Source organism: Neovison vison, chromosome 2 (assembly GCF_020171115.1).
Source record: "Neovison vison isolate M4711 chromosome 2, ASM_NN_V1, whole genome shotgun sequence".
In the NCBI taxonomy this organism is placed as follows: domain Eukaryota; kingdom Metazoa; phylum Chordata; class Mammalia; order Carnivora; family Mustelidae; genus Neogale; species Neogale vison.
The window spans coordinates 228525732-228548074 of record NC_058092.1 but is presented as its reverse complement, the minus strand read 5'-3'; the positions used below and the strand labels follow the sequence as shown (position 1 = coordinate 228548074).

Genomic DNA, 22343 nt, shown 5'->3' with positions numbered 1-22343 from the left:
GTGGGATTCCAGAAACAGACTAGGGTCTTCTAGGGAAAAAGGGAGCACGGGGGAAGCTGTGTTTGTCTTCAACCCCCATTCCACAATTTAATTCCTTCAGTGCTTATTCTGGTTTGAGGACGGCTTCCTCCCTAAAGCCAGACAAAGCCCATAGTGGAACCTTCTTGAACACAGGTTGTTACATTAGCCTTCCAGAGCTCAGGATAGCATCTTCCATTTAGTTTGAGAGGCTACAGCTGCAATGAGCTTTCTGCTATTTGGGAACACTGAAATGGAGCAGGTGAATTAATACTGTTCCCTTTTGATCTTAATGTCACAAATGTTTTTAAAGAACTGGAAATGGGGAGGTGGGTGCATGGACAAAAGGCCAAGTAGCAAAGTTATAGGCAAGATAAATGAATTCATATACTGTTACTGTATAAATACACAAGTCAAGTTTTTAAACAGCACCAATTTTCAAGTGTATACACAACAGGATTATAACTTGGCACAAATTTTCAAGGTGGAAATGCTAGTTGCTAGTTTAGTAATAAAAAGATCTGGTACATAAAAGATAAGGAGCTGTATTCTACCTGCTACAGATTGTGCATTTTTCTACCTCCAGCCAAGTCTGAAACAAGCCACAAGGAGGGAATACCCACACAAATTAATACTGGAAAGTTTACTAAACCTTCACTTCTCAAAAGGGTGATGCTGCCAGGGGCTTGCTTCACCTGGAATTAGAGTAACTGATTAAGGACAACTAAGAAATATTGTTTCTAAACAATAAAATAGTCATTTTGCCGACATTCCATAAAATCGCCAGTTTTCAGTTCAGTTATGAGGCTTTTAAAAAAATATTCTAGACCTAGTAAAGTGCCTCCATAAAATTAAACATCCGAGATTAGATTCAGACAATTCATACTGATGCGCATCTAAAATAGATCGACGTATACAGTAAATAAACAGCGCCATTAAGTTGCTAGATTTCAGGTATTGGGAAACACCCCCAGCCTTCACCGTCTGGATGTGCACAAACTAGAAACCAGAGATAAATCAAAATTGTAGCGTCTAGTCTCAACCGCTCTTCGACAGCGAAGTACTCTCCGTACGGCCGGCTTGCTTTCAAGAACAACAACAAAAAAACAAGACTTCCGCAGTGGAGCTAACTGCCGAGCTCCACGCCTCTCCAGCAGCGAGGGAAAGCTGGTGCGCAGACCGAAAATGAGAGCGAGCAGGCGGGGGCCCTGGTGGCGTCAGGTGGCAGCAGAACGGAGCCCGGGCCGTCAGCGCGGCTTCTTCCCGGGCTGGCAGTCCCTGGCGCTGCGCGGCGGCGGGCGGGCAGCGGGCGGCGGCGGCACTTTGGAGAGCGGGCAGTACTTGATCGTGTGCGCGTTGTCGCCGCTGGCGCCGCACAGGGGACACGTGTAGCGGCGCAGCACCGGGCACAGCACTCGCCCGTCGGGTCCCTTCAAGATGTGGGTGGTGTAGAGCGCCACCGCCTCCTTGTTGTTCCGGCAGAACACGCACACCTGCAGCTCGGGCTTGAGCAGTCGGGCGGCCGCCGCCCCGGAGGCGGCGTGCAGCCGGGGCTCGGCCGCCCACGCCGGGGCCCGCTCCTCGCGCGGCGCCACCTCGGCGGCGGTCGTGGCTGCAGCGGCGGGCGCGCAGCCCAGCAGCACGGCGGCGGCGCGACCCGCGAACGGGCTCAGCTCGGCGAAGCGCTCCTCCAGCAGCCCGGCCTCGGCGGGGCCCGCGGCGCACAGCTCCAGGGCGCGCAGCTCCAGCGAGCCGCCCAGGTAGCGGCCGCGGGACCCGGGCTCGTCGCTGTCGTCGTCGTCGTCTTCGTAATCGGGCGGCCCCAGCGCCGGCCCCAGCGCCCCGAGCCCGGTCCCCGCGTGGGGGGAGCAGCAGGACGAGGAGGAGGAGGAGGGCGGGGAGGTGCCGCCGCCGCCGTCCCCGCCGCGGGCGCAGCCAAAGCGCGGTTCGCCGTCCACCGCCTTGGTGATCAGCGTGGCGAGCCCCAGGTAGTCGTTCCACGAGCTGAAGGGCTGAGGGTGCGCCGGGCCCTGGGCGCTCACGTAGCGGGCGCTGGGCACGAGCGCCATGGGCGGGGGGGCGCGGCCGCGGCTGGGCGAGCGGGGCGCCCAGGGGAAAGCCTCCATGGGCGGGCTGCGGGCCGCGCGCACCGCCTCCCCGCGACCCGCGCGGGCCGGACGGAAGGGGAGCGCCGAGCCTGCCCGCCGGCCTGCCGCGGGGTGCGGCCGCCTCGCAGCCTTTTATCGGGCCCCGCTCCTCCCCGTCCACCCCCCAACACACACACCCCCTCGGCCCCGCTGCCGCCGCCCTGCCCCCTGCGCTACCCCGCCCCGGCCTCCTCGTCCGCGCCTCGGACGGAGGCGGAGCGGAGGCGGGCGCGCCGGGGGCGGGCGGGCAGTGCGCGCGCTCCGCTCCGGCCCGCGCAGCTCCCGCGCCCCGCGCGCTGCGCCAGGCGAGCCAGCTGCGGGCGGCTTTCATTCTGCGAGGGGGCGGGCAAAGCGCCGCCTCGGGCCCCGGCGCTAATTGGCTGCTGACCAGAGCCCCCTGCGCCACGGGCGCCGCTCGGGACGCCGATTGGTGAATCTGGGGGAGGGGGCGTGCCCTGCCTGCGCCGCTGGGAGGGGAGGGCGAAGTAGGGGGAGACGAGGGGAAGGGAGGGGAGGGGCTGCTGCTGGGGCCCGCCTTCTCCTGAGCGCTGTGCTTTGAGTTTGGAGCAGGTGACCAGGCCTGAGTCTCCCCGGCCGGGTGGCGAGACTCCCCGAGGACCCCGGTAGGCGCGGGGGTGGGGGAATGCCCCAAGGTTTGCGCACCGTCCTCCCAGCCCTGAATGCCCCAGGTCAGCCGTTCTCCCCGCTCACCGGCATCAGTCGGGCAGGCTGTGGGGAGGCAGGGTTTGGCGCGCTCTGAGGATGCAGTCATCAAGACAGAGCTGCCCAGCAGTCGAGTGACTTCCGTTTGCACAGTGCTTTGGACAGCTTTCAGCGAGCGAAATCTTCGCACGAACGTCGGAGGTTGAGACAGGTTATGGTTCTCTCCGAAGTAAGTAGTGGAGGCATCAGGACTTCATCATGCAGCGGACTCCCAACAGGTGTTCAGAGCCTGGGTGGCCATTAGCTGGTGACTTAGGTAGGGATGGGGGCTGGGCCAAAAAATCTGCCATCCTCTGACAGTGGTTGGTGTGTGTGTGAAGGGGAGGCTGCATCCAAAAATGGGCTGTATGTGCAGCTTGAAAAATAAACCATATTCAGGGTCACAATTTAATACTTCAAAATGAGTCAGATATTTTTGTAGGAACGATGGAAAACAAATTGGAAGATTTATGCTTAGGAGGGTGTGGGGTGGTCATGCCCTTCCTAGGAGAAGACACACCTTTTAAAAAACGGAAGGTAGGAAAGACCTTAGGTACTGGGAAGGATTCTTTAGGGTTCTCTGGGACTGGGAAAATGCCGCCTCTGGTGACTGGGCTGGCAGGCAGGTGGGCAGGTTGGGACTTTCCTTTCCCTTTCTGTGGTGTGCTCTGGCTGGGGAAACAGGGGCGGGAGGCAGCTGGTGCTGACAGCCCTCCCGAGGCAGGAGGCTATGCTTCTGGCTCTGCGTCCAGCAGGTTTAGAATGGCCCAGGAGGGGCTGCCCAGAACCTCACGCTGGCACTGGTTTACTTGAGAATGAATGAGGGAATCAGACTGTCAGCTGTGGAAGGGACCTTTGGGATCATTCAATCCAGCCTTACTTTACAGATGAAGAAAATGAGACCCAGAGAAGAGAAGGATTTCTTCAAGGTCACATGGTGAATATGTCACAGCCAGAACTAGAACTCAGGGCCCTTCCCAAACGGCTTGCTGGCCTTCCTGTTACACATGGACCCCGAAGGTATGTCTGTGTGTGCGTCAGCAGAAACTGAATGTGGAACACGGGGCAATCAAGAGAAATGAGATGGGGCCGTGTGCCTTTTGCTTGGACCCCTACCCTCAGGGAGCGGGCCGGAAGCCAGGTGGCAGGCACAGGGAAGGACCTGGGGCAGTAACTTGATGCTTTTTCTAGCCACCTGTCTGCACGAAGGGTTGAAGATATGTTTCTCAGCCTCTTCATCTCCTCCTCCCTAACGGTTGATTTAAGTCATGAAACCAGGCAGGAGTAGTCTGCACTTGCCAACCCAGTTCCTTTTTCAAGTTTGTGTTGGCATTCCAGTTAAAAAGTCATTCCTTTTTTTTTCCTCCCCCTCTCCCACCAAAAATAAATAAAAGAGCCTGCAGAAGCGTGGCAGGTTTGCTGACACTGAGCTCCAAGCTCTGACCACAAGAACACCGGCCCCTAGAGTGGTATGAAGATTATTATTCTATAAATGGAAAATTCCATTCTGTTCGCACAGCCCTGCAGCTCGCATACTTTCAAGGTATGCAGACTTTTCAGTGCCGAGGACTGGGAGCCACTGTTGTGAGAAAAACTTGTGGAAGGAAAGGAAAGTTTAAAACTGCCAGCTTCTGGGTCGGCTTCCCCTGGGTCGGGCCAGAGGGACTGTGGCAAGTAAGTGAGACCTTTCCTCTCCCACATCACATGATTTTTAGCCCTTGCAGGTTTTATTTATTTATTTATTTATTTTTTGGTTTGGTTTGGTTTGTTTACCAGGGGAATGAAAACTTTTAGTGAACCTTGGTGAGAACAAATGCCATGCTCTGGGGCTGTGGGCCGAGTGGATGGGTTGTGGGGACAGTGGAAAGATGCCCTGGAAAGAGGTGGAAGGGAGCTCATGTGTCCTGGGGGGCTTGCTACCTGCCCTTCCCCCAGGCTGCTCACCTTAACTGCTTTGGGCCTTGCCCACAATAAGTTGTTTGATCTGGGAAGACTGTCTGGAAGTGGAGGCAGAGGGCATGAGGCTTCCCCCCACGCCCCCCAGCACGTGCGGCCTCAGTGGACTGGGGAGCCTTTGCTGTTAGTTACCCTAGAAAGGCCCAGGCGGGTGCCTGATCCAGTTCTGGTTTAGTAAACGATTCCTTCTGTCACCGAACACAGACCTTAGCCAAGCCATGAGCTCTCCAGCTCTCTTTGAGGTGGTGGAACTCGCTTTAGAGATATTTTTAGTACCTCGGTGAGGTCTGCCGGCTTTTCATCCCCCTTCCAGAAGTCTGGAACCAAAACAGGCAGAAACGGCCAGAGCGTGAGAATTTCTTCAAGGGATCCCCTTGGATAAGTGGAGGCAGGAGACTGGTTGGGACAGGTTGGAGGCTGGAGGGTGTGGCTCAGTGTCTTCTGGAATGGGACCTGCCCAGCACGGGCAGGAGGCTCTGGCGGGACAGGGGTGGGTGGCCGGGTGGGCTGCTGGGGCTCAGCATTTCCCCTCTCCGCATGGCTCCCAGCCCCCAGCCCGACAGGCAACACACAGGCCTCAGGCATCTCGAGGATCTTCAGAAATACGAGGTCAGCCCTGGGGAGTGAGGCAGCTTGGCAGGTGTCCAGGAGGCTCTAGAGATGCTGTTCGTCAGGTTCTGGGCTCCTGCTGACCCGCCTGCCAAGCTCTTTCCAGGTGGGTTGGGCATATTTCGGCACCTTGGGGGTGCTCTTCTGTCACAGGGTTGACTCTGTGTGGTCAGAGTGTTGACTCTCCATATTATGCCTTTGGCCGAGCTCAGGGAGTCCCAGGGATGGGGTTTCTGCCCTTCGGGGGCTTAGAGTGAGCTAGAGTTAGCCGAGAAGCGCCGTGGTGAAGTGGGGGTTGCTCCTTGAGCGGCGGCTGTGTTTTCATCCTGGCGCTTCTGCAGAGTCCTGTGTGGCCTTGGCTGAGGTGCGTAACCTCTCTGGGCTTCAGCAACTTCCTCTGATCCTCGAGGGGCTCATCAGGTCAAAGGGCAGGCGCTTCACCCTGCTCGCTGACTTACTCCGGTTCCTGACGAGTCTCTCCCGTGGCCTCTGGGGTTGAGCTGTGATAGGTGTAATCCAGCCAGACAGATCTCATTTCCCCAGGGTCTGATTGGTTTAGGAGGGGCTGATGACCCAGTTCTGGTCCCTGAAATGTCAGGGGAGGGCTGTTAGCACTCCGGGAGGGCATTTGCTCCCTTGTGTAAAAGGAAAAGAAACAAAGACCAGGAGCCTCCCTTTCTTCCAGCCACTGGCAGGTGACGGAGCCGAGGCTGCCCTGAGGTGTGATAAGTCTCAGGGGCCAGAAGCTGGCACACTGGGAATGGCTTCTTTTTTAAGAAGGCGCCATGTGTAGCCCCCACTTGGGGCTGGAACTCACCACTGTGAGATCAAGACCTAAGCCGAGATCAAGAGTCAGACACTTAACCGACTGAGCGACCCAGGTGGCCCCAGTAAAGTTATTAAAAAAAGCCTCGGGGACATTTTTGTGGATGACTTGGTGACTTGTTGCAAAAGACCATTAAACAACTTTATCGTTTCAGCCACTGTCAGGAAGGGATTTTACTTACAGCTGAGTTCGTTCTAAGTGAAACTCGTAGCAATCTGAAAGAAAAAGGCATTTGGTAATTCTGTCAGAAAGGTAGGATTCAGCAGTCTGGCCAGATGGAGGGGACAGCCACGTCAGAACTGTGGGCTTATGGACAGGGGTGGGAAGAAACAAAGGGGAGCAGGAGCAGGGGCTTCCTCTGTCACCAGCCCTGTCTTGCGCCAAAGTCTCCCAACTGAGAGTAATAACCTACCCCTTCAGACCAGGGGCTTTACAGCGTCGCCTCACGGACCCCCCTACCTGCTACCCGGCTGCCCCGAGAGGCAGGTTCTATGACTGCCCTCCTGGTGCAGACGGAGAGGGTCAGGGCTCCCAACCCGTGTCCTCTCACTGCAAAGCTGGGCTTGTCCTTCCTTGGAAGTACCTGGTCATACCCTGGCCACGGGATGTCTGGGGCCCAAGAGGTGGAGGCGGCCAGCCGGGAGGCAAAATTGGGCTCATTCCACCACGAGTCAGAGATTGTCCCCCAACAGAGACAATTCTGGTTGAAAGAGGTTAGATTTTTCTATTTATCCAGTGGCGAGTACATTGATCGAATGAGGAAGGCTTTCTGTTTGTGACACTCGCCCCACTCTTCCCAGCCACGTTGTCTCCTCTTGGAAACCTGGGCTGTCCCAGTTTTGCTTAAAGCACATACTGCCCGGAAGGCTGACGGCCGGCAAGGCAGGTATCCTGGAGTCGATGATGCCCAGAGTAATCATAACAATAGCTCACAGGTATGGAGCCTTTCAAGGCACTGAGCATGAACTCCTGTCCTTTCTTAGACCTTCCCAGCAGTCCTGAGGTGATACCCATTTCACAGAAAGGAAAAATGAGGTTTGGGGAAGCGGAAAAAGTGTACTACTCAGCTTCACCCAGCTAGTTAGTGGGTGGAATTTCTCCATGGCCTGTGCTGTAGGCCTGGACGGTCTCCTGGCCCGTGGACATCCATTCAGTTAGAATTCACAAATCCTGCCTCCCGTCTCAGGTGTTTCCCTAAATGGGACTACCAGCCTTCTCTTGTTCCTCTTCAACGCCCTCTGTCTGCAGGAGGGGAGGAATCATACATAAAATGATAAGCTATAAGGTCAAGATCGTTCTCCAGTGATGCATAAAATGGTGAATGATAAGGTCAAGGTTGTTCTCCAGTGGGCCTGAGGGCTGGAGTGGGGGCAGGGAGAAGAAAAGGTCAATGAAGGGGATGAGACCAGAGTGCCAAGCGGGGCTGCTGGGTATGCTTCTGCAAGTTGTGCACTGCACAATAGCTTTCCACGCAAGGGGGTACCGTTTACTTCACAGCTGGGGTCATGTGTATGAGTGAATCTCAAATAGTTTTCTGGCAGATGTGGAGTAAAGTATCTTTTTCTGATGGACTCAGTATATTACGACAGTTTTTCTCTGACAGATGGTTAAAGATGTCGTGTGGAAGAAGTACCTTTTCTTAATTGGCCCAAAGCCCAAAGCTTTGGCTCTAGGCAGAGGCCCGAAATGCCAAGCTTCTTGAAAGCAGACCTCGTGTGTGCCATTCGCTAGGTGCCCAAGGAGGCTTTTTAAAGCTGCAGGTGGAAACATCTCGCTAACTGAGCAGACCAGGTAGGGGTCTGGCCCAGGTCTGCTCTCATAGTTCTGGGTGATTTTTTTCTGTCATTTTAGACATCTTCTCCTGGCCCTACCTGGCTTACAGTTGTATTTTCCCAGCTGTCATGAGTTCCCCAGGGATCTCTGGGGCCCTCAAAGTGCCTGGCTGAGGATGAGTGGGCAGCGGAGTCTGTCCTGGGGCGTCTCCAGCTCAGGAAGCGGAAAGTACAGTGATGGCCTAGGACGGTTTGAGTTGAGTAGCCTTGAGCAAGTCATTTCCTTTCTCTGGACTTCAGTTTTCGCTCACTTACAATGACTAGTTGGGCTGAATGGTTTCTTGGTCCTCTCTAGTTCCAAAATTTAGGTGTTCACCATCAAGGCCTGGGACCGAGTCCCAGACTGAGCGGTGGTTGAGACGGATGTCCTTATGACGTCATGGAGCAAACAGGTGATGAGGTTTCGGTGGGAGGCATATTAGCTTCCTGCTGCTGCCGTAGCCCATTACCCCCAGCCTAGAGGCTTGAAACAACCAAGAACCTCCTTTCCTACCATCCTGGAGGTCTGAAGTCTGACATGGGTCTCACTGGGCTATGATCGAGGTGACTGCAGGGCTGGAGGCTCTCAGGGGAAGCTGCCTGCATTCCTTGGGCTCCTGGCCTCCTTCCTTTTTCAAAATCAGCAACAGCAGGTTAAGTCCCTCTCTCCTGCCACCTCTCTTGTTTCTTCTGCCTCCCTCTTCTGCTGTGTGATTTCAGCAGACCTACCCTGATAATCCAGGCTAATCTCCCCATGTTCATGCCATCTCATTAGCAACCTTAGTTCCACCCAGAACCTTAACTCCCCTTTGCCATCTAAGGTAGCATTCTCAGGGATGGGGAATTAGGATGGGGACATCTTTTGGGGCCATTATTCTCCCTGTTCCCAGAGGACAGGGGGCCCCTTAGCAGAGGAATGTCATCAGTCCCAAGACCTTATCATATCCAGAGGTCACCTGGGCTGGTAAACTTAGGTTTCCTTTGCCTGTCAAGACCTGACATGGTACAGGGGAAGCTGTGGGGTAAGAGGGCCCTACGCAGTGTGCGTGAGTGTGTGTGTGGCCCTCAGGCAGACGGAAAGGTCCGAGCTGCAGGAAGGAATGGAGAGCAAAGGAAGTAGTTAGTGTGTGTGTCAGGTCCTCTAAACAAACTTAAAATAACAGTTATGATGATGTCACTTAATTTGTGATTAAACCAGACAAAACAAACAACCAAGTACAACAAAAAAATAACCCCAGCTAGAATAAATGCTCTACAGTCCTTGCCTTGCTCAGGAGGAGGGTGAAGATATTATTTTCTTTAACTTATGGAATAAGTTATTCTTTAACTTATGGAAATATTCTTTTAACTTATGGAATATTCTTTAACTTATGGAAAATTTCAAGCATTACAAAAGTAAAGGTCATGGTAAAAAGAACTCTAACCCAATTCACCCTTGATGTATGATGAATCTTATCTCCACTCTGATTTTTCACTCCGTCTCCCATGCCATGGATCATTTTGAAGAAAATTCTGAACATCAGTGTTCGTTAAATTTAGATTTTGATAAATTAGGTCTCTATATATAAATATATAGGAAACCAATGAAAAAGATATAATAGCAGATGTAAGGAAATGGAACGAGGAAAAATAATCAATTCAGGAGAGAGCATGACAGAAGGAAAATCATCACGGAAATGGGAGAACGAATTGGGAGTATACAATAAGATGGTAGAAATAAATCCAAACATAAAATTCCTTCTAGTAGGGCGCCTGGGTGGCTCAGTGGTTTAAAGCCTCTGCCTTCGGCTCAGGTCATGATCTCAGGGTCCTGGGATCGAGGCCCGCATCGGGCTCTCTACTCAGTAGGGAGCCTGCTTCTCCCTCTCTCTCTATCTGCCTCTCTGTCTACTTGCGATTTCTGTCTGTCAAATAAATAAATAAAATCTTTAAAAAAAAATTCCTTCTAGTAAATGTAAGTGGACAAAATGGTTCTTTTCAAATACAAAATTTCAGGTCTGGATTTAGAAAACAACTATAAGGGCCCCTGAGTGGCTCAGCGGGTTAAGCGTCTGCTTGCGACTTGGGTCATGATCCCAAAGTCCTGGAATCGAGGAGCCCCACATCTGGCACCCTGCTCAGTGGGGAGCCTTCTTCTCCCTCTCCCTCTGCTGCCTCTCTCTCTCTCTGTCAAATAAATAAATAAAATCTTCAAAACAGAACAACCCAGCTATATTGGGGTATCAGAGTGGCTTGGTCGGTGAAGTGTCCAACTCTTGATCTCAGCTCAGGTCTTGGTTTCAGGGTTGTGAGTTCACGCCCTGCATTGGGCTCCACACTGGGCATGGAGTCTACTTTAAGAAAAAATACAGCTATAGATCCACTGTCAAAAACACATATAAAATGCAAGGATGCAGATAGGTTAAAGTTAAAAAGGATGAGAGAAGACGGGCCAGTAGACGCTGAAAAGGAGCTGACAGAGCTGTGCGGACAGCAGGCTAATAGGCTTTATGGCAAAAAGCTTTACTATAAATCAAAGGGTGGCTATGTCATGAAAAGGGTTCGCTTTACCAGGAAGATACAACAATTCTAAACTAACATATATCTAACAATTTAGCTTCAAAGCATATGAATGAAAACCTGACGAAATATCAGTAAGGATATAGGAGATTTGAATGACAATTAAGAAGCGTGGCTTTATGTATTTTTATGTACCTGTATACACACATACATGTCATTATATAAAATCGTATGTAAACACTGCTTTGATAATTGCAGAATTTGGGGCGCCTGGTCAGTTAAGCATCTGCCTTCCGTTCAGGTCGTGATCCCAGGTTCTGGGATCGAGTCCCCCATCGGGCTTCCCGCTCCTTGGGGAGTCTGGTTCTCCCTCTCCTGCCCACTCATGCTCTTTCTCTCTCTCTCTTTCAAATAAATAAATAAAATCTTAAAGAAAATAATTGCAGAATTTACATTCTTTTCCAGCACTCATAGTGCATTTATAAAAGTTGACCGGATTCTGTACCCTCGGCTCGTATTAACAAACTTGATAGGATTGCTGTCACATCGGATTTTCTGGCCACAATTCCATTTCGTTAGAGATCAACAGCCAATGATAACGAGAAGAGAACATGTGAATGAAGGAATCGATGAAATGGGGAACAAAGATATGATAGATGGATAGACGGCTGACAGAGCTAAACAGTGGCTTCTTATAAAAGACGAATACAGTTAATTTGGCGAGGTTTATCAAGACTAAGGGACGATGCAAATGAACAGTTTCTGTGACTTGATGCTTCATAAATCTGAAAATGTATAGGAAATGGAAAAATTGCTGGAAAGCAAGAACTCACTTAAGAAGCAGTATGTATGTATGTATGTATTTATTTATTTGAGGGGGGGAAGGGCAGAGAGAGAGAGAATCTCAAGCAGACCCCCTCTGAACACGGAGCCTGATGCGGGGCTTGATCTCACGAGCCTGAGATCATGACCTGAGCCAAAATCAAGAGCAAGGGGCGCCTGGGTGGCTCAGTGGGTTAAGCCTCTGCCTTAGGCTCGGGTCATGATCTCAGGGTCCTGGGATTGACAAGCCCCGCATCGGGCTCTCTACTCAGCGGGGAGCCTGCTTCCACCTTTCTCTGCCTGCCTCTCTGCCTACTTGTGATCTCTCTCTCTGTGTCAAATGAATAAAATAAAATAAATCTTAAAAAAAATAAAATAAAACAAAATCAAGAGTAGGATGCTTACCTGACCAAGCCACCTGAGTGCCCCAAGAATTGAAAAACCTCGATGTTCTGCAACATTTATATAAATTGAGTCAGAGTTTAAAAATCTTTTCACAAAACACCAGATCCAGTTGATGTAACATTTTTTCTTCAGTTGACTTCAGAGATAAGTTCTATTTTTCAAGGAAGAAATAATTTCAGTTCTAAACAAACCATTCTAGAGTTTAGAAAATGAAAGAATCATTTTCTAATTCATTTTACAAGGCTAGTGCAACCTGATATAAAACAACAAATATAAGAAGGAAAAATGACAAGCCACGCTCTGTTGTGGACCTATAAGAATCTGAAACAAAATACCAGTGAGCAAGAGAATGAGCAGTGGGGAGGGGCCGAGGGAGGGAGAAGCACACTCCCCGCTGAGCAGGGAGTGGGACTCAGCCTCTGGGCTGGACCCCAGGACCCGAGACAGGACCTGAGCTGAAGGCAGACACTTAACTGAATGAGCCACCCAGGCATCCCAAAACTCTAGCTTTTAAAAGACAATGTAGAAAAATATCCTTATGACTTTAGGGCAGGAAAGGATTTCTTAAACAAGACACACACAAACTCCACTAACTGTAACATTAATAAATAGTACCTAATTAAAATTAAGCACTCCTGTCCCACAGAAGGCACCATATAGTAAGTAAAAAGACAAGTCACAGAGAGGAATTATTTGCAATACATTTGATTGATAAGGAAGGGACTTTGCACCCAGAATATGTAAAAGAACACCTAAAAAGTTGGTATGATTTATATAACCTGAAAGAAAAACTGATGAAAAGTTCCTGATAGCAGAGGAAATTTGAATGGCCAATAAATAAGAGAATAAATAAGATTATAATGTGGGAAGTTTATACTGGCTGCTCAGTCCAAGGTTATGTGTGGTTTCAACTTCACTAGACATTGCCAAATTTTTTTCCAAATAGATTTTACCAATTTCACCCCCTGTGGCCATGCACAAGAGTTCCAATTCTGCCACATTGTGTTTTTTTTTTTAAGATTTTTCTTTATTTATTTATTTGACAGAGAGAGATCACAGGTAGGCAGAGAGGCAGAGAGATGGGGGAAAGCAGGCTCCCTGCTGAGTGGAGAGCCCTATGCAGGGCTCAATCCCAGGACCCTGAGATCATGACCCGAGCCGAAGGCAGAGGCTTAACCCACTGAGCCATCTGCCCCTGCCACATTGTTTTTTAAAGAGGTTTTATTTTAAAGTAATCTCTGTGCCCCTCATGGGGCTTGAGCCTACAATCCCCAGATCAAGAGCGGCACACTCTACTGACTGAGCCAGCCCGGCGCCCCCAAGTTCTAGTTCCACCACATTCTGGTCGACATTTAACAGTAACAGAATATTTGATTCTGCCAATCTGGTGGTGTATACATACATCCTCTGATGTATCACTCTGATGATTGGGCTTCTCCAGTAAGGCTTCTCCACCAAGGCAGACACCAGTCAGGACTTCGGGTGGCTTCGAGGAGTTTCCAGTCTTCCTTCTCGTGGCGGCAGATCATGGATAGGGAAAGGAAGCGCAGGGAGCCCCAGGGTCGGACCCTTGGTCCTTAGTGAAGCTGAAGGTGGTGCGGTGGGATGAGGCAGTCCAGGAAAACACCAGCATCTACTCTGATGATAAAAACAGGAAGATGAGGAAATTTGAACCTGGGTCTGCTTGTTCAGTGAGGAGCCCTGCTGGGCACAGCAAGAATGCTTGTAATTTAGGTGTGTCGCATTTGGGATTGCTTTTGGCCCAACTTCAAAGTCTCCTGGGTAGCTATTTGACTCTGTTTAGGGCTTTAAAAAGTTGCAGGGAACTTTGCCCTCATGGCCAGCAACTCTAGATCATAATGAAGTTATAAATCAAAGAGTTAAATTTAAGAAATGAAATGACACACACAGACAACTGAGAATGAAATGCATGTAAACATTTCCCTATCTCTGACCTGGAAGGGTCTTTCTAAAAATTTAGATGATGGATGCAATCCCAAAGGCAAAAGCATTAGATCAGACAACATGAAAATGTGTAAAAAAGTAACAACAACAGATGCTAAATGGCAACAATAAACAACTATTCATGGCAAATGTTTCCCCCAAACAAAAGTGTATGGCACATATTTTCCAGAACATATTTGTCATATGAAAATACAGGGTCACAATTTTTAAGGTCCACATACATAGGGTCGTGTTAAGAGCTGAGCTTTGAAGTCATACAGACCTTCCACTGCCAAAGCCAGCAATGGCCAGTTGAGTCTCTTAATTCAAGTCTCACTGATACTGAGGCTCCTGCCTCCACCTTTTGTAGACAAGGACTCTTGGATTTACGTTGGACCCACCTGGATAATAATCAAGGCTAATCTCCTCTGTTAAGGTCAGCTGATTAACAACCTTGATTTCTTCTCCAGCATTCATTAGCCTCTGCCGTGTAGGGTAACACACTCACGAGTCTGGGTGCCCGTTCTTCTGCCTGCCACACCAGCTGTGTGACCCTGAGCAAATTATTCTCTTGAACCTCAGTTTGTCTTCAGTGGGGTTCCTTTTTTTTTTTTTTTCCCCTCCCAGTGGTGTTTCTTAACCTCAGCCCTATCAACCTATTGGGACAGATAAGTGTTGGTTGTAAGGGCTATCCTGCACATGATAGGATGTCTAGCAGCCTCTGTGGGCTCTATCTATTAGATCCCATAGCAACCGTCCCCCTCCCGACAATGTGATAGCCACATATGTCTCCAAACTTTGCCGCATGTCCCTTATGGGCAGAATTGCCCCTTGTTGAGAAATGGTCTGTACAACAGCTGTTCTCACCTCTTAGTGTAGCCGTTGAGTGTCAGACTAGATGGTATGTATAAAAGATTAATAGAGTGGCACGTGCCTAGCAAGGTCTCCCTGCGTGGTATAGATCTGCAGCTTACTTTTCTTTTTTTTCCCCTTCTTTTTCAAGATTTTATTTAATCTCTACACCCAATGTGGGGCTTGAATTTAAAAACCTGAGATCAAGAGTCGCAGGCTCCACTGACCAAGCCAGTCCGGTGCCCCTAGGTCTGTAGTTCACTTCCCCCCCCCCCAAGATTTTACTTATTAATTTGACAGAGCGAGCATGAGCAGGGGGAATGGCAGATAGAGGAAGATGCAGGTTCTCCTCTGAGCAGGGAGCCCGATGTGGGGCTCAACCCCAGGACTCTGGGATCATGACCTGAGCCGAAGGCAGATGCCCAACAACTGAGCCACCCTGATGCCCCTGCAGTTTGCTTTTTTAACACTGAATGTGTCTCAGAGGCTTTCCAGGTCAGTATGTACAGAGCCACCCCACTCCGTTTAGCTGCTGAGCAGATGGACCTGCTTATTTCAGGGGTGGTGACAAGCTCCCTGCCCCCTCCTGTGTCTGGCAGGTGCTCAGTGAACAAGGATCTCTCACTGGATCGCCGACGGGGCGAAGAGCTCCGAGGGCTGGAGCAGCCTGTTGATATTTTAGTTTTCATCAACTGTGCGAAGCCTTGGAGTTCTTCTGGTTTGAATGCGTCAGAGTCTGGTCTGGAAATCTACCCGAGATTATTTTTAGCCTACTTGGCCAGAGGACCAGCCGCTCAGTGCAAACGTGGGCTTGGGGCTGGAGCCCGTTCTCACATGCTGCCTCTAGCAGTGGCCACAGACTCGGGAAGGTCTGCCCGGATCTAGGGTAGAGCTGACCGATGTGGAACCTTGGGCTCCTGAATCTTAAAGCAGGACTGGGGATTTCCTGGGATCGGCTCCAGCCAGTAAGTAAGGGACCCCAGGGGATGCCTGGGTCCTTTCCTGGCCCTGCGGGGACCGTGTCTGTGACGGTTGTTGGTGCTGATGGGACCTTCACACGCTGGCCTCAGCCTCTGCCCCAGCTGTCCCCGAGCTCCAGACAAGCTGTGAATGTCCGCCTCACTGTGCCTTTGCTCAAGCTGTTTGCTCTGCCAGGACCTTTCCTCCCTCCTTTTTGGCATTCAAAGCTCAGCGCAAATGTCCGCACTTCGGTCAAGCTTCCCCCTTTCCTATAGAGAAGAGCTCGTATCTGTTAACGTCCTGGTCACAAGGTAGGACTGACTTATGCTATCTGCCTGCTCCCCTCCCCAGAGGGGGGTTTCTGGAGGCCAGGAACTTGGTGCCCATCCTAGAGCCTGGCACAGGGTAGAGCTCTGTGAACGTCTGCTGGCGGAGGGGCGCTCCCTGAGTGCAGGGTAAATGCCGGGGGGAAGGCGCCCGGGGAACGGAGTGAGTTGAGAAGACCAAGCTGAGGGATCATGTGGTGTGGAAACCCCCGCCGTCCTGAAGAGGCCACGCCTTGGCTGTCCTCAGGATAACATCCACATTGTCTTCAGAGTGTCCTTACGGGCTAGAATAAGAAACGCAGCACATCAGAGGCTTTCAGATGAAATCTCTCATTTCTAGAAAAATACTACAGGAAGACGGCCATGGTTTCAGGGATGATAAGGATACATCTATGTGAAACCTCTTCAGCCACTCTCCGTGTGAGCAGTGTCATTAGGTAGACACCGCAGTGGTCACTTTTCTAGGGTCTGACTCCCAGACCCTCAGCCGTCCACGCGCCATGGGGCTGAGGAGCGGGAATTGAGTGGAGAGGGTTTGGGTCACGATCTCAGAGTTCTGCGAAAGCATTTTTCTGTGCAGAAGGGTCGGGTCTTCTATGAGAACCTATTAACTTGTACTTTCTGTACATTCGTAAGCAGCCCTTGTATCTTGTTCCTCAGCTCAGACCACAAGCTGGTGGTGATGGAGAAGGGAATGATGTTGAAAGCAGAGAACCCGGCCCGGAGGGAGGAGACCAGCAAACTGTCAGAGAAGCTCGTGTGCGCCGTTAGAGCAGAGCCACCTTGGGTTGGGTTACTGAACATTTGAGCAGACAACTCGCATCCGGTCGTCTCTATAGAGAATACTGTGGGGGGGCAGGATATCATCATTGGGTACTGTTAATTCTGAATTATCTGTGTAAGAAGGCAGGCTGTGTAGGGCACAGTTTAGAGAGTGATTAACACATAGACTGGTGTGTGGCGTGTCTATCCTGCACGTGTACTCACTTACGTGGTCTCTTTCCTTTTAATCACCAGGTAAATAATGATTGACTGGGGTCCTGTGTCCAGCAGTGTGGGAGGAGCTCCATGCTGTTACTTAATGTAATCTCCAGCCCCCAGGGAGATAGGTATTATGGATAATCCCATTTTATAGCTGTGGAGGGTGAGGCTCAGAGAGGGAAAGAACACCACCAAGGTCACACAGCCTGCAAGGGCTGGAAAGGACTTTGATCCCAGGTGGAAAGGCTCTGAAGCCAGTGCTCTTACCCCATTGGCCCTGACTCTCCTGTGGTCTTCCTCCCTGGCCTCAGTGGACTGCAGTCCTGTTGGGTGTGTCCCCTGCTGTCCTTTAATCTCTACACTTGCCGGGCTCCGGGAAAGTTTCAGCCCTGATGGAATTACCTCCCGGGAGGCTGGAGACACGTCAGAGCTCCTGAGGTCCCCTGATGTGACATTTTGCTGAGGAAAAGCTCCCTTCCTGGAGCCAAAGAATATTCATTGTCCAGGCACAGGAAAAACACACCACGTGTCCCCTGACAGTCCAAGGATGAGTCCTGACTGTCTGGACACGCTCAGGGTGTACCCATGGCCTTTGGGTGAACCAACTGCACCTTGTCTCCAGGTCAGAGGTATAGTCGAGGGCCGTCTGTCTGCCTAGTGTCTGGGTCCAGCCGGAGGGCCGGAGATGGCAGTCCCGGGAGGCAAGGCCCAGGATCCTGGCCGTGGAGTCACGTGATTGCCCCGCAGGCTGCTGTGAGGTTGAGGGGGCGTGAGCCCTGGAATCCGCGGGGGTGTCTGAAGCGTGTTGAACACAACTGTCAGGTTCAGAACGGAACTCGCCACACAGCTGCAGCACGGACTGGGAAGGGCCCTCAGTGGGCCAGCCCTGGGGCAGCTTGAGGGCCCGCCTGTGTCACAGCAGCACGTTTCCTCCCCTGGAGCTCAGACTCTCCGCTGCTCAATGAAAGGACAGGCACCAGCACGGGAAACGTTAATGCAGATCACCATTAAACAATATCATGGAACAGGAGAACCCCCCCCTTTATGGTCCTATGAAACAGTTGGCATGTATATTTACCTCTGTATATGTTGTGTGAAAAATAGAGAAATTTGTAGGAGCACCTGGTTGGCTCAGTCGATAGAGCATATGACTCTTGATCTTGGGGTTGTGAGTTCAAGCCCCACATTGGGCATAAAAAAATGTATATATATATATATATGTATATATATAATATAATATATATTTCATATGTATATGAAGATATATGTAGAATTGCTATACAGTGGTTTTCTCTGGGTGGTGGAGTTATGAGTGATTTTTTTTTTTGTATAGTTATATATTTTACTTATTTCTGAAAGAGACACAAAATTCAAATCCAGGACACTAGATTCCAAACCTTGTGCTCTGGGCTCGTCTGTGCTGCTGTCGCTGCTACTGAAGCCCAACAGTGACTGTCCCCGCCTGTCCCCCGAGACTGCAGCCAGCTTGCTGCTGGGACCAGGCACACCTGCTGGAAAGGCCTTGGGAGCTACACCTGCTCCTTCTCCTTCTTCCCACTGGGTCCCTTGCACTGCACATGCGTGTGCTTTCAGCTGGGATTTTGTGGGGCCAGATTCCTTTCTCAAAACAGCCCAAGTGAAAGTCTGGGTCCTATATGTTTCTTCACCTCCCACCACTGCATGCCTGGCCCCCACCCCCAGATTCAAACCTCATGATGGCCCTGGAGAGTTGGGCTGGGAGAGGGAGGCAGGCAGATGGCACTGGGTGATGTCTTCTCCGCTTTCCTCTGTCTTAGTTTGGGCTTCTATGAAAGACAGCACGGTATCATAGATTGGGTGGCTTATAAACAAAGATTTAGTTCACTGTTCTGGAGGCTCAAGTCCAAGATCAGGGCACCAGCAGATTTGGTGTCTCGTGGGCATCCTATTTCCTGGTTTATAGACGGCCATTTTCTCCCTGTGTCCTGACATGGTCTCTTTTATCAGGGCTCTAATCCCACTCAGGAGGGCCCCAACCTCATGACCTAATCACCTCCCAAAGACCCCACCTCCTAATACCCTCACACGGGGGATTAGATTGCAGGTTAGGGATTTAGGGAGAACACAAACATTTAGTCTATGGCACTCTCCTTCTCAGCTACTCTCTGGGGTCACTCCTGTCCCACACCTCTACCCTCTGCTCTCCTCCATCTCCCCCAGGAAATCCTGCCCAGCAGTCTGGGCCAGCTCACGAGCAGCCTCCTCAGTAGGCTCCTTAGCAACGGACTGGGAAAGTATGGGAAAATGGGAAAGTATCGTCAGCCTAGCATGCTTTCCGACACTTCTTTCCGCTAGTCCCTCATGCTTCTAGGTTTGGTAGGGCTGTCAGTCACAGCCCAGCCTCTGCCGGAGGGGTGGGCAAATGATACAAGCTGACCAGTCAGAGGATACAACACCCCTCGGTCCTAGAGACAGGATCAGCGATGGGCATGTGACTCAAACAGGGCCAATCAGACCCCTTCCTGAGATTGGTAGGAGAATATGGCAAGAGAGAAGTATTCTCTACTTACCCATGATGCCATGACTCTGCAGCTGCTGATGGCCCTTTCGCCAGCATAGAAAGAACACTTCTGTGCAGAAGCAAACCATATACAGACAGAGCCTGAATGACAACATTGCTTCAGCCTCTGGATCCAGCTATACCTGAAGCAGATACTCTTGACTTCCCCGTTAGGTGAGCCAGTACATCTCCTTTTTGGTTGAGCTGGTTTGAAATGGGGTTCTTCTCCTTGCATCTGAAGGACAAATGACCAGCACAACTTCCTTGACACCCCCGGGGCCTCCCACCATGTGCCTCCTTGGAGTTAGTAACTCATAATTCTGTGCTACACTATTGCCACTGGCAATAGTCGTCCTCCTCAGTAGGACCTCCCTCCTCCTTTATCAGTCCACAGCTCTGAGACCATGTATCACTAAAATGAGTGAAGGGCGATTGAGCGAATCAGGGGAGGGATGAGTGCATGGAGACCCTTTCTGCAGCGCCTGACACTTCTACTCAAGGACAAGCTGGATCTGAACTTACCTTGCAAGGAGACTTTAAGAAAACAAACAGACCTAGCCCCACCAGCCAACATTCCTACTTCAGGAATGAGGCTGGGCTGGGGCAGTGCCTTGATGATCCAGTTTGGACCTGCCAGTGGCTGAGAGAAGACAGAACTGTTTCCGGAGGAGTAAGAGAGCCTGAAGCCGTAGCACTGGCACCTGTCGGGGACAGAGCTGACAGCAGAGTGCTTTCTGGCCCCTTGGAGGGCAGCCAGAAGCTGGCCAGGAGGTCAGGGGCACATCCCCTTGTGGTATCGAGGCCAGGATCCAGACAGGAGTCCATTTGAAATGACGGACAGAAAACTGACTTCCTGCCAGGAATCTTAGCCATGCACAGCTTCAGCTCCTGGGGAAGAGTTCAGATTTATTTCGGGTGATGCAACCCTGGGACACAGGCACTGTTTTTAGAGTGGCTGCGAGAATAAAAGTTATGATGGATTTTTTTAAAAAATGGAATCAAGTGATCAGCATGTTTCCAGGTCTGCAACTTGTCGAAACCTTGGTGGACAGTTGAAGAAATGTTTTCCTATAATAAATTAGAAGGCGTTTTATTTTCCTTTGGCTAATCTTTCATCGTAATTTCAATTGTGGTGTGGTGGGGCAGGATTCTTTTTAACGAAGTCTGCCCTGAAACATAACATCTGCTGGTCTCAAATTGCCAGAAAAAACCATTGATAAGTCTGAAATTGATGGAGATTAAATATTAATTCTACAATTTGTCCATATTTTATTTTCATCTGTGGACAGCACCATCTCCTCCTTACACTGGTTCTCCAATAAATACCACGATTGTGACTTGGGTATCATTAAGTCCATGGCATGGTGGTTTCAGCAAAAGCGTGGGCAGCAGGAAAGCAAATCTGTATTTAAGTGCTCTGTTCCAATGAGAAAACATTGCTACTTCTTCCATGATGGAAGCAATCCATAGTCATCAGCTTGCCACCAGATCATGAGCTGGTCGCCTTGGGGAGTGGAGACATTGTCCCCATATGAGCCTTAAGGAGTGGAGAGGTGTGTTGTTGAGCTCATGCATGTTCTCCAAGTGCCACGGCCACTTGGGTGTCCGTTCAGAGCCAGTGTCCAGTCATCTCTACCAGTCTAGTTATTTTCCCTTCTCCAAAGCAAAACCTGATAACCTGGTAGAAGGCTGTTTCAGGGCAGCCGAGTTCTTTCTCAAGGGGACTGTGGCAGATTGTGTTTCCCAAACTCATGGCTCACGGAAGGTGGTTCATCCCACACGGTTTTCTGTAGGATACCATGTTGAGATCCCTCCGCTGAGTGGTAGGGCCTGTGATCTCTTCCTTTGAATCTGGGTCCATCTTAGTCCTAAAACATGGGCTTAGTCCATGGAATGTGGCTGTGATGGTAAATTTATGGGCCAGTGTGACCAGGCTAAGGGACACCAGAGACCTCGTAAAACATTATTTCTGCGTTGTGTCTGTGAGGGTGTCTCTGGAAGAGATCAGCAATTGAATTGGTGAACTGAGGAAATCAGAGGGTCCTACTGGGTTTGGGTGGATGTATCCAGGGTGCTGAGAGTCTAACTAGAACAAAAAAGCCGAGGCTTTTTTGGGAAAAAATTCAGACACCAGCACTCCTGGTTCTTGGGCATCCGACTCCCATCAGGGTTCACACCATTAGCTACCCCCTCCCCACCTGCATTCTCAGGCCTTCGGATTCAGACTGAATGACACCACTGGGTTTCCTGGTTCTCCAAAGTGCAGATGGCCCATCGTGGGATTTCTCAGCCTCCATAACCATGTGAGACAATTCCAGCAATAAATCTCCTCTGTGTATATCTGTGTATATCCTATTGGTTTGTTCCTCTAGAGAACCCTGACTAGTACAAAGGCAGTCGTGATGACTGACGTGAGGCTAGGTTATAAAAAGCAATACAGTTTCTATATGGTTCTCTTTCTCCCTCTTTCTACACACACACATATGTATGTATATACACACATATCACAAACACACACATGTTGCACACACATATACACACACATGCACACATATATGTGGGACATGTGCCTTGGAAATCTGAGCCAATGTCTATGAATTCTACCAGCTTCCCTGAGGCTGCCGTCTTGGAGAGAGCACATGTGAAGTCTACATCAAGATAGAGAGGGGTGGTTGAAGGGCCCAGGGGTTGCAGGCCTCAGCTGTGTGCATGTTTACACCCTCTAAGCTTTAACAGCCAGACTTCTGGATGAGACTTCAGACGATTTCAGCCCCCCGCCTTTGTGCTGCCCAGCGGATGCCAAGTAGAATAGAGATGAGCTGACCATAATGCCAATTTATGAGCAGGATAAATGGTGTTTTAAGCACTGAGTTCTGGTTTGGCATAAGCATTATTTTCAGGGCCTCTGGGCCTCTGGACTGGCTAAAGTCTGGGAAGGGTTCAGGG

At 50.5% G+C, this 22343-nt stretch overlaps 1 protein-coding gene and 1 long non-coding RNA gene across 3 annotated transcripts; one reads left to right on the top strand and one right to left on the bottom strand.

Moving 5' to 3' along the window:
* Positions 1-380: 380 nt before the first annotated feature.
* NANOS1 (nanos C2HC-type zinc finger 1) lies at positions 381-2160 on the bottom strand. Its single transcript, XM_044236686.1, has one exon. The coding sequence runs from the start codon at positions 2142-2144 to the stop codon at positions 1266-1268; it is 879 nt and encodes a 292-aa protein (XP_044092621.1). The 5' UTR covers positions 2145-2160; the 3' UTR covers positions 381-1265.
* Positions 2161-2724: 564 nt separating this feature from the next.
* On the top strand, positions 2725-17972 carry LOC122901156. 2 transcript variants are annotated; one of them, XR_006383374.1, is made up of 3 exons: positions 2725-3057; positions 3755-3887; positions 16895-17972. It is a non-coding gene; the product is annotated as an uncharacterized LOC122901156 (long non-coding RNA). The 2 variants fall into 2 exon arrangements; XR_006383373.1 differs by lacking the exon at positions 16895-17972 and adding an exon at positions 4387-4537.
* The last annotated feature ends 4371 nt before the right edge of the window (positions 17973-22343 follow it).